Below are 12162 nucleotides of genomic sequence, written 5' to 3'. Positions count from 1 at the left end.
GTGTTGATGACTTAAGAACATAAGAAATAGGAGCAGGAGTAGGCCATCTAGCCCTTCGAGCTTGCCCCGCCATTCAATAAGATCATGGCTGATCTGAAGTGGATCAGTTCCACTTTCCCGCTTTCTCCCCATAACTCTTAATTCCCTTGTCTGTCAAAAACCTATCTACCCATGACTTAAACATATTTAGCGAGGTAGCCTCCACCACTTCAACAGGCGGAGAATTCCAGAGATTCACCACCCTTTGAGTGAAGAAGTTCCTCCTCAACTCAGATCTAAATTGCATCCCCCCCCTTATCTTGAGGCTGTGCCCTCTAGTCCTGCTATCCTTTCTAAGCGGGAAGAATCTATCTACCCCTACCCTATCCATCCCCTTCATTATCTTATACGTCTCTATAAGATCCCCCCTCATCCTTCTAAACTCCAACAAGTACAGACCCAGTCTATTTAGTCTCTCTTCATAGTCCAACCCCCTCATCTCCGGTATCAGCCTAGTGAACCTCCTCTGCACTCCCTCCAAGGCCAATATATCCTTCCGCAAGTGTGGCGACCAAAACTGCACACAGTACTCCAGCTGCGGCCTCACCAGTACCCTGTACAAATGCAGCAAGACCTCCCTACTTTTATATTCTATCCCCCTCGCTATAAAGGCCAACATTCCACTCGCCTTCTTGATCACCTGCTGCACCTGCAGACTGGGTTTTTGCAACTCGTGCACAAAGACCCCCAGGTCCCGCTGCACTGTAGCATGCTGCAGCTTTTCGCCTTTTAAATAATAATCTCTCCTACTATTATTTCTGCCAAAGTGGATAACCTCACACTTGCTAACATTATATTCCATCTGCCAGGTCCTCGCCCAATCGCTTAGCCTATCCAGATCCCTCTGCAGACTTTCCACACCCTCCACACAATTTGCTTTTCCACTTATCTTCCTGTCATCAGCAAATTTCGTCACCCTACACTCAGCCCCCTCCTCCAGATCATCTATATAAATGGTAAATAGTTGAGGCCCCAGCACCGATCCCTGTGGCACTCCACTAGTCACCAACCGCCAACCAGAATAGCACCCATTGATACCAACTCTCTGCTTCCTATTAGACAGCGAATCCTCTATCCACGCTAATACCTTACCCCCAACTCCGTGCACCCTAACCTTCTGTAACAACCTTTTATGAGGCACCTTATCAAACGCCTTTTGGAAATCAAAAAACACATCTACCGGTTCCCCTCTGTCTACCGCACTAGCCACGTCCTCACAGAAATCCAATAAATTCGTCAAACACGACTTCCCCTTAACGAATCCGTGCTGCGTCTGCTCGATCAAGCCATTCTTTTCTAGGTGCCTCGCTATTTCTTCTTTGACTTGAAAATCTTGGGCCTCATCAAAATAAATGGAAGAAGCTAAAAATCTGGAAGCAATGTAAAACAAGGGTGTTGACTCACCATTACCCATTTTATTATTTGGCAAAGCCTGGGAATGAAATCCCTATGTGTCACTAACTAAGAAATTGAATAAAAATATTTTACAAATCTCTACTCCGTCTTAGGTTCACCCCACCTTACACCATCCTGTTTAAAATCTAGTAGAACATCGTGGAACTAAACTTTCTTGGGTTGAGGATTTCTGATCATCCATTGCAACTTTGGCAAAAACTCCACAGAAATCCCATAGAAACAGCAAAACGTACTTTATCATTATGGGCCTTTATAGGAACTCAATCCTCTGACTTAAATGCTTCCAGAAATGATTTCTCTCAGGATATTGCTGTCACACATTTTTACTGTTGATGTTTCTTATTTATTAAGTACATTTTTCCAATTAACTTGCCCGTTTCTGTCTGACTTCAAAGAACAATTAGAATTTTAAAAGTACTATTTGCACATTTATTTAGTATGAATATAACAAAACATCATATGGAACTTGTAGGTGGGTTATTCATTTACAGCGTACAACAACACAGTTGAACGACAGTAGATTGTTGGCAGGGAAGTCAGAATGGTAAAACATTAGCTACAGAGTTGAATTTTTTTGTCAATGCAGTTATTTTTTGTAGGTGCTTTCCTAGCATCAGATGATTGCTTTGTGATTAATTATCCTTAGAGGCTCAGCACTGGCCTTGACATTTCACCACTGTAACAGTCATTGTGCCTACTGTATACAGTTGTAATGTAAGTTTTGTTTTTCTTTCATTTATATAGCACCTTTCCAATGTCCTAAATAGCTATGCAGCTAATTAAGCACTTGTAAACAATGTTTTCAATGGTCTACCCCTACTTCTAATACACATTTTCCTATGTCTTTCTGGATGGCTGAAACAAGTTGGGCTAGGTGGACTTTGTCATCCATAATTACCTTGCAAACAGAGGGGGAAATCGTAGTTAGAGTTCTATTTATTTTGTTGCTAATGAAACTATCCCTTGATGGGTTTTGTGGGGTGAGGTTCCTAGGATCAGAGTGCATAATGGGTTAATAGTGAATTAACCCTATTTTACATAGCACATGATCCTCTAGAGTCTTTCATTGCCTTCAATCTTGTTATTTTGTTTATTTACCTATTATTCCACTCTATCGTGGTGTTTTTTAAATCAGGATAAAGTTGTGTTGCATCGTAAATTTTGAAAATATATTGTAGTGAGAGGCAGCAATCAGTAGAGTCTTCAGACTTACTTATCAAGAAAACACACAAAATTGTGAACTATTCAATCTTTGTCTTCTGGCTTCATAAAAATTGTCGCACAAGGACACCTGGGGACTTTGACACTTCTCACTGAGTGAAGATCTATGTTGTTCAATCATTCTACCTTGTTGCTCAGACGTCACTTGATCTTTCTACCCTTTGAGATTTCCAAAAAATCCAATTACACCCCTGGTATGAAATAACAACACTGAATAATATCATGCATCCAGGAAGGAGAAAGTCTTCTGCAGAATGGAAACGATCCTGCTCAGTTCATTTGGGTTGTAAGTATTTACATTATACTGAAAAATGCAAAACACGTTAATGAGGGCCGATGAAGCGATTACCGGAATCATTGCTTTCATCTGCACAGTATTATAAATAACTGATGGAATAACTTCCTATCAAATTAACAAATTGCACAATGCTGTTAAAGTAAAATTTGTACTCTCTAGTTTCCTTAATAGTCATAGTAGGATCACCTTTACGTGCACACAGTCAAGCTCTTCACTACATCTTTGCTGCTCTTAATATTAATGACCCATGCTGTCTACATATTAGATGATAATGGTAATCAAGTGACAACAATGGGCATTATCATTTTACTAGTATCTTTCTCTGGTTGGTGAATTGATTGGGAGTCTTGAAAAGGAAAAAAATATCATGGATGATTTGGGGGTAGGGCTCAATTGGGTGGGGGGGGCAGTGAGAGGCAGCACAAAAACAGGAGAGGCCTATGATTTCTCACCCTGGTCAAAGTGACAGATGCCCCCTGTCAGTGTTGAGTAGCTAACTGGGCCAATTAAATGTCTTTTGAGGGCCCTATCCTCCTCCTTAACACTGGTGCCACATGCCAGGTGGCTACAGCTGTAGCCGCGACCTCTGTAATGATGTCCTGGATGTTGTGATGAGGGTGAGGTGGACAAATGGTATTACTTTATAGAGTTCAACAAGATAATATTCTTCTGATCCATATGTTCATTTAAATCAATTTAAATTTAAAGTTCTTCAAGCTTAATAAGGTATGAAAATATGACTCCACCTAAAATTGCACAGACTGATTTCAAGGAATAAATTTTCACATCTTAACTTTTGCTGCAAAGTTAACAGCTCTGAACAGTTTAAATGCCATTATACACGACTGGCATCTTAAGCAGTGACTCTGCCAAAACATGCAGGCTGATAAATGATGTAAATGTCTTTGACGTAGCACAGGCATCTAGCAAGTCTTATGATTTTGACCAGAGTCATAAGTCAAGGATAAATAGTGGAAGCCAGGTTCACTTCCCTGTCAAAAACATCCTGTAGCTGCTCCATAAATAATGAGAAAACTGCCAAATAATGTGGATTGCGTATCTTCTCTTTAGATAGTCAGTTCACCTGGTAGCATGAGGAATATCTGTGCTAAACATACACTGCATTCCAAGGAAATCTGGGAACACTGATATCACAACTTTCTGAATTTCCACAGTCTTCTGTCCCTCTTTTGTTCATTTGTTCATCCATATGATGTAGGCATTGCCGAGAAATCCAGCCTTTATATTCTAACCCTAATTATGCTTGCAGTGGTGATGGTGAGCTGCCTTCTCGAGTTGCTGCAGCCTGTGGGGTAAAGTTACACCCCGGTGCTGTAAGGGTGGGAGTTCCAGGTTTTTGACGCAGCAGCAAAGGATCAGCAATTAAGAGCTCCAAGTCCAGACAGTGTGTGGCTTGGAAGGGAATTTGCACGATAGTGGTATTCCCATGTATTCATGCCTATCCTTTTGGTTGGTAGAAGCTGCAGATTTGGAAGGTGCTGAATCAAGGGGTCCACCATTGGGAAGGGAGGGGGCTTGCTAAGAGCCAACCCTTGCCTTGCCATCCTACCCTTCACACCATTATTTACCCAGGTATGGGTCACTCTTCGATCCATGGCCTCTAGTGCACATCAATCCAATAACAGCTTCTCAGTGGCGTTGCTCAGCAAATACACAGACGATCTGGAGGAGGGCCTGAGTGTAGGGTAACAAAATTTGCTGATAACACGAAGATGAGTGGAAAAGCGAATTGCGTGGAGGACACGGAAAGTCTGCAGAGAGATTTGGCTAGGCTGAGAGAGTGGGCGAGGACCTGGCAGATGGAGTATAACGTTAGCAAGTGTGACGTTATCCACTTTGGTAGAAATAATAGTAGGAGGGAATATTATTTAAAGGGTAAAAAGCTGCAGCATGCTACTGTGCAGAGGGACCTGGGGGTCCTTGTGCACGAATTGCAAAAACTCAGTCTGCAGGTGTAGCAGGTGATCAAGAAGACGAATGGAATGTTGGCCTTTATCATGAGGGGGATAGAATATAAAAGCAGGGAGCACTTGCTGCAACTGTACAAGGCACTGGTGAGGCCGCAACTGGAGTACTGTGTGCAGTTTTGGTCCCCTTATTTGTATAAGGATATATTGGCCTTGGAGGGAGTACAGAGAAGGTTCACCAGGCTGATACTGGAGATGAGGGGGTTAGCTTATGAGGAGAGATTAAATAGATTGGGCCTGTACTCATTGGAGTTTCAAAGGCTGAGGGGGGATCTTATACAGACTTACAAGATAATGAAGGGGCTAGTTAGGGTAGAGGTAGAGAGATTCTTTCTGCCTAGAAAGAAAAACAGAACTAGAGGGCACAGCCTCAAAATAAGTGGGGGGGGGGTGCAGTTTAGAACAGAGTTGAGGAGGAATTTCTTCACTTAGAGGGTGGTGAATCTCTGGAATTCTCTGCCCATTGAAGTGGTGGAGGCCACCTCGTTGAATATATTTAAGTCACGGGTAGATAGATTTCTGATAGACAAGGGAATTAAGGGTTATGGGGACAAAGTGGGAAAGTGGAACTAGTCCACTTCAGATCAGCCACGATCTTATTGAATGGCAGGGTATGGCTGACTCCTGCTCCTATTTCTTATGTTCTTAGGTTCTTGTATTCTAAAAAAATCAGAACCCCCAGGATCCTGCTCCTGTGGAAGGCTTATCAGTTGCCTGTTGCCTATGCCAGTTCTCTGAATACCATTGACCAGAAACTGAATTGGACTAGTCATATAAATACTGTGGCTACAAAAGCAGGTTCAGAGGCTAAGGATCTTGTGGTAAGTAACTCACCTCCTGTCCAGCATCTACAAGGCACAAATCAGCTGTGTGATGGAATACTCTCTGCTTACCTGGATGAGTGTAGCTTGAGCAAGGCTTAAGAAGCTTGATGCCATCCAAGACAGAGCAGCCCACTTGCTTGGCAATCCTTCCATAAACATTCACTTGCTCCACCACCAATGAAGTGACAGCAGTGAAATCATGTATCAGATGCACTGCAGGAAGGCTACTTGAGCAGCATCTTCCAAACTGATAAAAAGGCAGCTGACAAATGGAAACACCACCATCATCTGGAAGCTCCTTTTCAAGCTGCTCACCATTCTGACCTGGAAATATTTCACCATTTCGACCTGGAAATATTTCACCATTTCTTCACTGTCACTGTGTCAAAATCCTGGAATTCTCTCCCTAACAGCTCTGTGGGTGTACCTGCACCCACAGTGCTGTTAGGGAGAGAGCAATGCAGCAATTCCAGAACGCAGGTCACCACCATCTTCTTGAGGGCAATTAGGGATGGACAATAAATGCTGGGAATCGCATCTCAAATGAATAAAAAAGAGTCAAAGCCTGGCAATGAGCTGATATGATCTGGGATGCACTACCTTGGAGTTCAGTGGAACCAGATTCAGTGGTGGCTTTATAAGGGAATTGGACAAGCACCTGAATGAAAAAAACGCCTATCTACAGAGAAAGGGCAGGGGAATAGGACTAACTGAGTTGCTATTGCATCTGATCAAGACGGACCAGCTAAATGCCTTCCTTCTTTTATGTAACCATTCAATGAGGTTCCAGCCCCTCCGATCATTCTTACAGATCACAGTAAAGTTACATTAGGGAGAGCTGGCAAATTCACAAAACTTTCAGGTTACCATGCTTAAACATATTTATAAATACTCACATACTGCCCCAATTCCACCTTGCTTTGCAATGATGCTAACATAGAATGGCTGTGCGCAGTGACAGAAACAAATCCAGTGAACATTGACAACTTTGTAAGTAATTAGTTTCCTCTAACCAAACCCGAGAAAAAGCCACAATGTGGAACTAACGGACACAGTTTCAAAAAGGGATCTCCCATTTAATTTGGAGATGAGGAGGAATTTTTCCTCTCAGAAGTAATTAGCATTTGGAATTCTCTTCCTCAGACAGCAGTGGATGTCTGGTCATTGAATATATTGAAGGTGGAATCAGACAGATTTTTGATTGACAAGATACTCAAAAGTTATGGGGACAAGCAGGAAAGTGGAGTTAAGACCTCAATCAGATCAACCATGATCTTATTGAATGGTGAGGAAGATTGGAAGGGTCGAGTAGTCTGCTTCTATTTCTATTTCTTACGTTCTTATGTATTATTACATACTAAAATAAAGAGGTTCACAAAAATGTAGTCAGATTTCAGAAACACAGAGTATTCAGCAATCCGGTGAAATGGCAGCTATAAACACTAGAGGCATTCAAAAAACCCAAAGACTGTTCTTACCTTAGTTTTTCCAAGCACCCACTTGTTTAGTCTTGCTTTCTTTAGAATAGCAGTGCAGCTTGCAGAATTAGCGGGAGGTGTCTGATGTGCCCTGAAGGCAAGGTAGTAGTATCTAGCAGATAGAACAAAGCACAGGTGAATACTCCACAAGACTGGATTAATGGCAACAAGTAAAGCAATATTAATAACAAGAAAATTCTACAGGTAGTCAAAACATATTTAAAGCTCATGGAAGGTATCATCTTGAGGTTAGATTTTTTGAGATGAAAAACAAACTCTTCAACTTTTCATGAAATTGACTACACAAATCAACAAAATCCACATTTTAAAAATCGCAAATATGATAAAATAATAATCCTTGAGCAGCTCTTTGTCGTATTATTTCTTCAGGTAAATACTGGACAATCAATGAATATTACGACAGTCTGAAACCTTGATATGGGTGAAAATTCATGGATTAATATCAACATTGTGAAGCACAATTTGTATTCTCAATGGAGTAATATCATTATGAACTATGCATCACTAACTTATTTCAGTGGCCGCACTACAAAGTATTATACCTTAATTTATTCATTTATACCAGAATGGAATTCCAACTGGTAGATATAATCTGAAAAAGTCCCCCCCATTAGGAGTGCTCTGTGAAAGAAAAAGTAATAAGTGAAAGAAGGAAGGGTATAAGGAAGGACAAAGAATGGTAAAATGAAAAGGGCAAGAATGGAGGCAGGAAAAACATTGAAATAAAGATTAAAGATTACTTCTCTAAGCTTCTTGAAGTGCTTCACTATTATATATTTCGAAGTGCAGTCACTATGTAAATAAACATGGCAGCAATTTTGTGAAACACATTGTCCCGCAAACAGTTAAGAAATGAAAGATCAAGTAATTTATTCTTTGATGGCATGGATTGAGGGAAGAATGGTGGATGGGGAAATTCCCTGCTCACCTTCAAAGCAGGTTCCACTTCCACATCTGCATCCATCTTTGTGCTTTATCTGCCACCATGTGACAATTCTTCACATCCAGTATTTATATCTCCTCTGTAGATGATGCCTTGAATTTGTTGGGGGGACAAAGGTGATGGAGAGGCAGGGAGAGTTAATAATCTGTGAGAGTGGGCTCAAGTGTTTCCAAAGATATGAGGGGCTATTGATCATCATTCTCATCTGTTCCCCAGCCTACAATCTCTGAAGGAAGAAAACATTCCCCATGCATTTATATGAGCAGTACTGTATCTTGAACTGCTACTTTGTAAATCTCTTAATCTGAATCTTATGCAAGTGTTGTATGTTATCTGTTCAGTAGGTCTCACAAAGAGTTTTGTATGGTTGAACATTCAGTGTTTATTGGTAATACATATCTATATGCAACTATGTACTTATATACAGTTCATATCATTGATCAGTGATAGAACAATCACTGAACTAACTCCATGGTTGCTTCTACACAGGTCTCTGTTCAGACCACATTTGACCCTAATCTCAGTTTATGTTTCTTTACATCACACTGTGGTACTGTTTCCCAGTCCCATATTAACCTTTGCTTTGTCAGATACCTTTGTACCACACCTTCCCCCAAATCCTTACCCAATGTACTTATAATTATGCTACCTATACCTCCTCAAGTCTCTGATTTTGTAAATTCAGAAGATCTGGAGGCTTGACAATTTTTCCACATCTCACTCTCATTACATTTGGAGATATGGTAGGGTCTGTTGGTTTGGCTAACTTTTGTTGATTTGGAATTTGAGTTGTAGTCTGTTTCTGGCACTTGGTTGTTTTCTTCTGATTTGCTTGGAGTTGAACTCCTCTTTGTGAAGTCTTCACTATTCCAGGCTGTTGGACATTTTATTGAATTTCACTCTCTCTAAAATTTTGTTGCTTTCAGAATAAAACACGTATCGAATGATTTTAGAACTTCATCAAATTTATCTTAAGATGTTTTTATTCTGTGTCTCGGCTACCAGTCCTATTGAATAACGTATTCACTTGTTCAGCTATTATCCTTTTGCCTAACCCTGAAGCTATCACATACTTTAAGAATATTGCCCCCCGCAACCAAAGAGTCTTACTGCACTTGTTGGACTTTGGTGGGCTCTTGCAGTGATGGCAGTCCTGACCTCTTTGCCTTTAGTTCTGTGCAACAATTTACTCAAGCAACTATTCTGGCCATCTTTCTATGACATAGGATGATTTTTGGGTGTTTTACAATTGATTCCCGCTTTGAGTGAGGTTTATAAATCTTGCACTTTCTTTCCTTACAAGGACCTCGGCTACCATGTAGTATGGCACTGGCTCTTAACCTGGCTGGCCACAGTGATTTTAAAAATGGGCTACTCTGACTTTTGTTTTACAGCACTGAAGCTTTTTAAACCAATCCTATCTTAGAACTGATTTTGTTGGCTCATCCTTTAATTCGGCAATCTTGTGAATATTCACAATGGATCTCTACAAGATCTTGTGGAGGCCTCAGTTATACTGTCATTTTTTTTTCTCTCTGGCTATTTGCTTACAATTCTGCAATGGAGCTTCTTTCAGGTGACCTTCCTTTGTGTCTTCACTTCTGGTGCTTTTTCAGTCAGGTCAGAATGCTGCTCCTGGCAGCTGTAATCATAATTTATTTTTAACATTTTTAATCTTCACTGGACGTCTCCATTTTGAGATAACCTTTCTTGCACCTATCTAAGTTGGCTGCTCCCACCTCCAACCCCTCAGCCCAGTGAGCCTGTGCACTGAGCTGTAGGCAACAACATTTTTTTCCCGATTGTGGGATTGGGATCCACAAAAAAAAATCAGTTTAATGCGTGCATTTGTGCACCTCCGTCCTGGTAGGCTGACATTATATCTTCTCATGCAGAGGAATGCATTGTGTTAAATGGCTGCTGAAGTCTCCAGTTCATGCAGTCATAATTTAGAATTTATGAAGTGGCAATTAATTATGGGAACAAGGATTTAAAATGAGAGACTTCAAAGTGACAACATTCATTACAGGATGTGGGACAATTTGTGGTTAGCAAATTGCAATGCTTTTGGGGCATTGCTTGAATATTGAGGAAGGGAGTATTTAGAACATAGAACGGTACAGCACAGTACAGGCCCTTCGATGTTGTGCTGAGCTATGTCCAAACCCAAGATCAAGCTATCCCACTCCCTATCATTCTGGTGCACTCCATGAGCCTATCCAGTAACCGCTTGAAAGTTCCTAAAGTGTCTGACTCCACTATCACTTATTTGCACCTCTTGTGTTTGGGTATGCTGACCTCTTATTCAGCTGATAACACACTCATCTTTGCTAAATTTGAGAGATCATTAAATTGCTTGACTGGGTACATGATCCAAGAAGAGGAATTTGAAGAGCTTGAGATGGATCATATCCTGAAACTGAGGTTTGCAGAGATGCCTCTAGTGACACTTTGGCTGCTTGCTGGACAAGAATACTTATTTATTTCAGATTGTGCTACAGCAGCATTTTTACTGTTTCTCACAATGTACCTGTGTGAGATGGCATTCTCAACTCTGGCTTATATATAAAACAACAAAAGGAGGGAGCGTCCGTCAGTGGAGCAAGACCTGAGAGTTATAATGCGGCAGCCAAAATGTGTTTGCAAGAGATCACAAAGGGAATTCAACTTGCACAGGTATGGTAGAGATTAAAAGAGACTTGTCCAGATCACGAAACAAAAGTTAATGAAATAAGAGAATACATTATGTGAAACTGAATGAAAAAGATTAGAACATAAATAAGGCTGTAAGTGTGCTTTGTGAGTTAGAGCACACCTTATGGTATAATGCAACATCAACTAAATGCAAACAATTCCAAATTTGAGATATTCATCAAAAACCACATAAAAGCAAAGTACAAAACAAGCTCCTGCAGGAAATTCCCTTTTACCCAGGTTTAGAAGAAGTTGTCTGTGAAGTTATCTACACCTGCTTCTGCAAACATGAAACAACTTGGATAATTTGTCAGTTCTGAAAATGTGGGGAAAAAGGGTAAAAAGCAAAAGAAACAAACTGTGATCCGCACTGCCAATACAGCACAACACCTGTCAACATCCAACAGGTTGCCAGCTTTGCAACTAGCTTGAAGTCATGCCATTTTGCCCATGGCAAATCATGAGATGTTCAAGTTCATCCTTTAGTCAGCAACAAACGCAAAAAGTTAAAATCAAGAGACAAATCAGACTAAGCAATTTTTATATACATGTGAACATAAATAAAAATTAGGAGCAGGAATAGGCCACTCAGCCCCTTGAGGCTCCTGTGGTGGTCAATGAGATCATGGTTGATTCAATCTTAATCTCAACTTCACAACCTCTCTACCCCGATAACTTTTCACTCCCTTATCAAGAATCTATCTACGACTACCTGAATTACTTAGAGGACTCTGCCTCAAACACACTTTGAGGAAGAGGAAGTCTCACAAACCTCTGTAGGAAACCTTTGCTCCCTCACCTCTTTTACATGGGAGACTCTTTGGCTGCGATCTTACCGGCTCATCCTGCCAGTAGATCAGCGAGGTGAGCTGATAAGAAAGGACGAGAAGCAAAACTAAGGATCATGCCAGGTTTATTGCCTCTTGCGATCTAACTGGCACTGATTTGGACTCACTTGGACTTACTCCCTTATTGGTCAAGGTCCTCACCGGTGAGACTCACACATGATCCCCACCAGTGGGGACCAAACATGATGGCCTCGCTGGGGGGAAATCGGTGGCCACTGAAGCCCCCCCCCTCAAAAAACTTAACATAGAAGACAAATGATTTTATTTAGGGAAAAAAATAAAAGCAATGTTGATGAATTCTTTATTAGTCAAGTAATTTAATGCACCAAATTAAACTTTATAATTTCGGACAAAGAAAGAAATTTTCTCATATCTTAGGTTGTCCCACTTCT

At 40.9% G+C, this 12162-nt stretch overlaps 1 protein-coding gene and 1 long non-coding RNA gene across 8 annotated transcripts in view; one reads left to right on the top strand and one right to left on the bottom strand.

The window, feature by feature from the left end:
• Positions 1-12162, bottom strand: part of myo3b (myosin IIIB) — a 542791-nt gene that overhangs the window by 209325 nt on the left and 321304 nt on the right. For all 7 annotated transcript variants that reach the window (XM_080199029.1, XM_080199032.1, XM_080199033.1 and 4 more), the window contains one exon: positions 7265-7376. In XM_080199029.1, coding sequence (XP_080055155.1) covers positions 7265-7376 — 112 coding nt within the window. The remainder of the gene's footprint in view (positions 1-7264; positions 7377-12162) is intronic.
• LOC145350114 (uncharacterized) overlaps positions 1-12162 on the top strand; it is a 50036-nt gene that overhangs the window by 479 nt on the left and 37395 nt on the right. The window lies entirely within an intron of this gene.

This window comes from Carcharhinus amblyrhynchos, chromosome 11, assembly GCF_965287045.1.
Source record: "Carcharhinus amblyrhynchos chromosome 11, sCarAmb.v2.hapA, whole genome shotgun sequence".
NCBI classification, from domain to species: Eukaryota; Metazoa; Chordata; class Chondrichthyes; order Carcharhiniformes; family Carcharhinidae; genus Carcharhinus; species Carcharhinus amblyrhynchos.
This window is presented reverse-complemented; position numbering and strand designations above follow the sequence as displayed.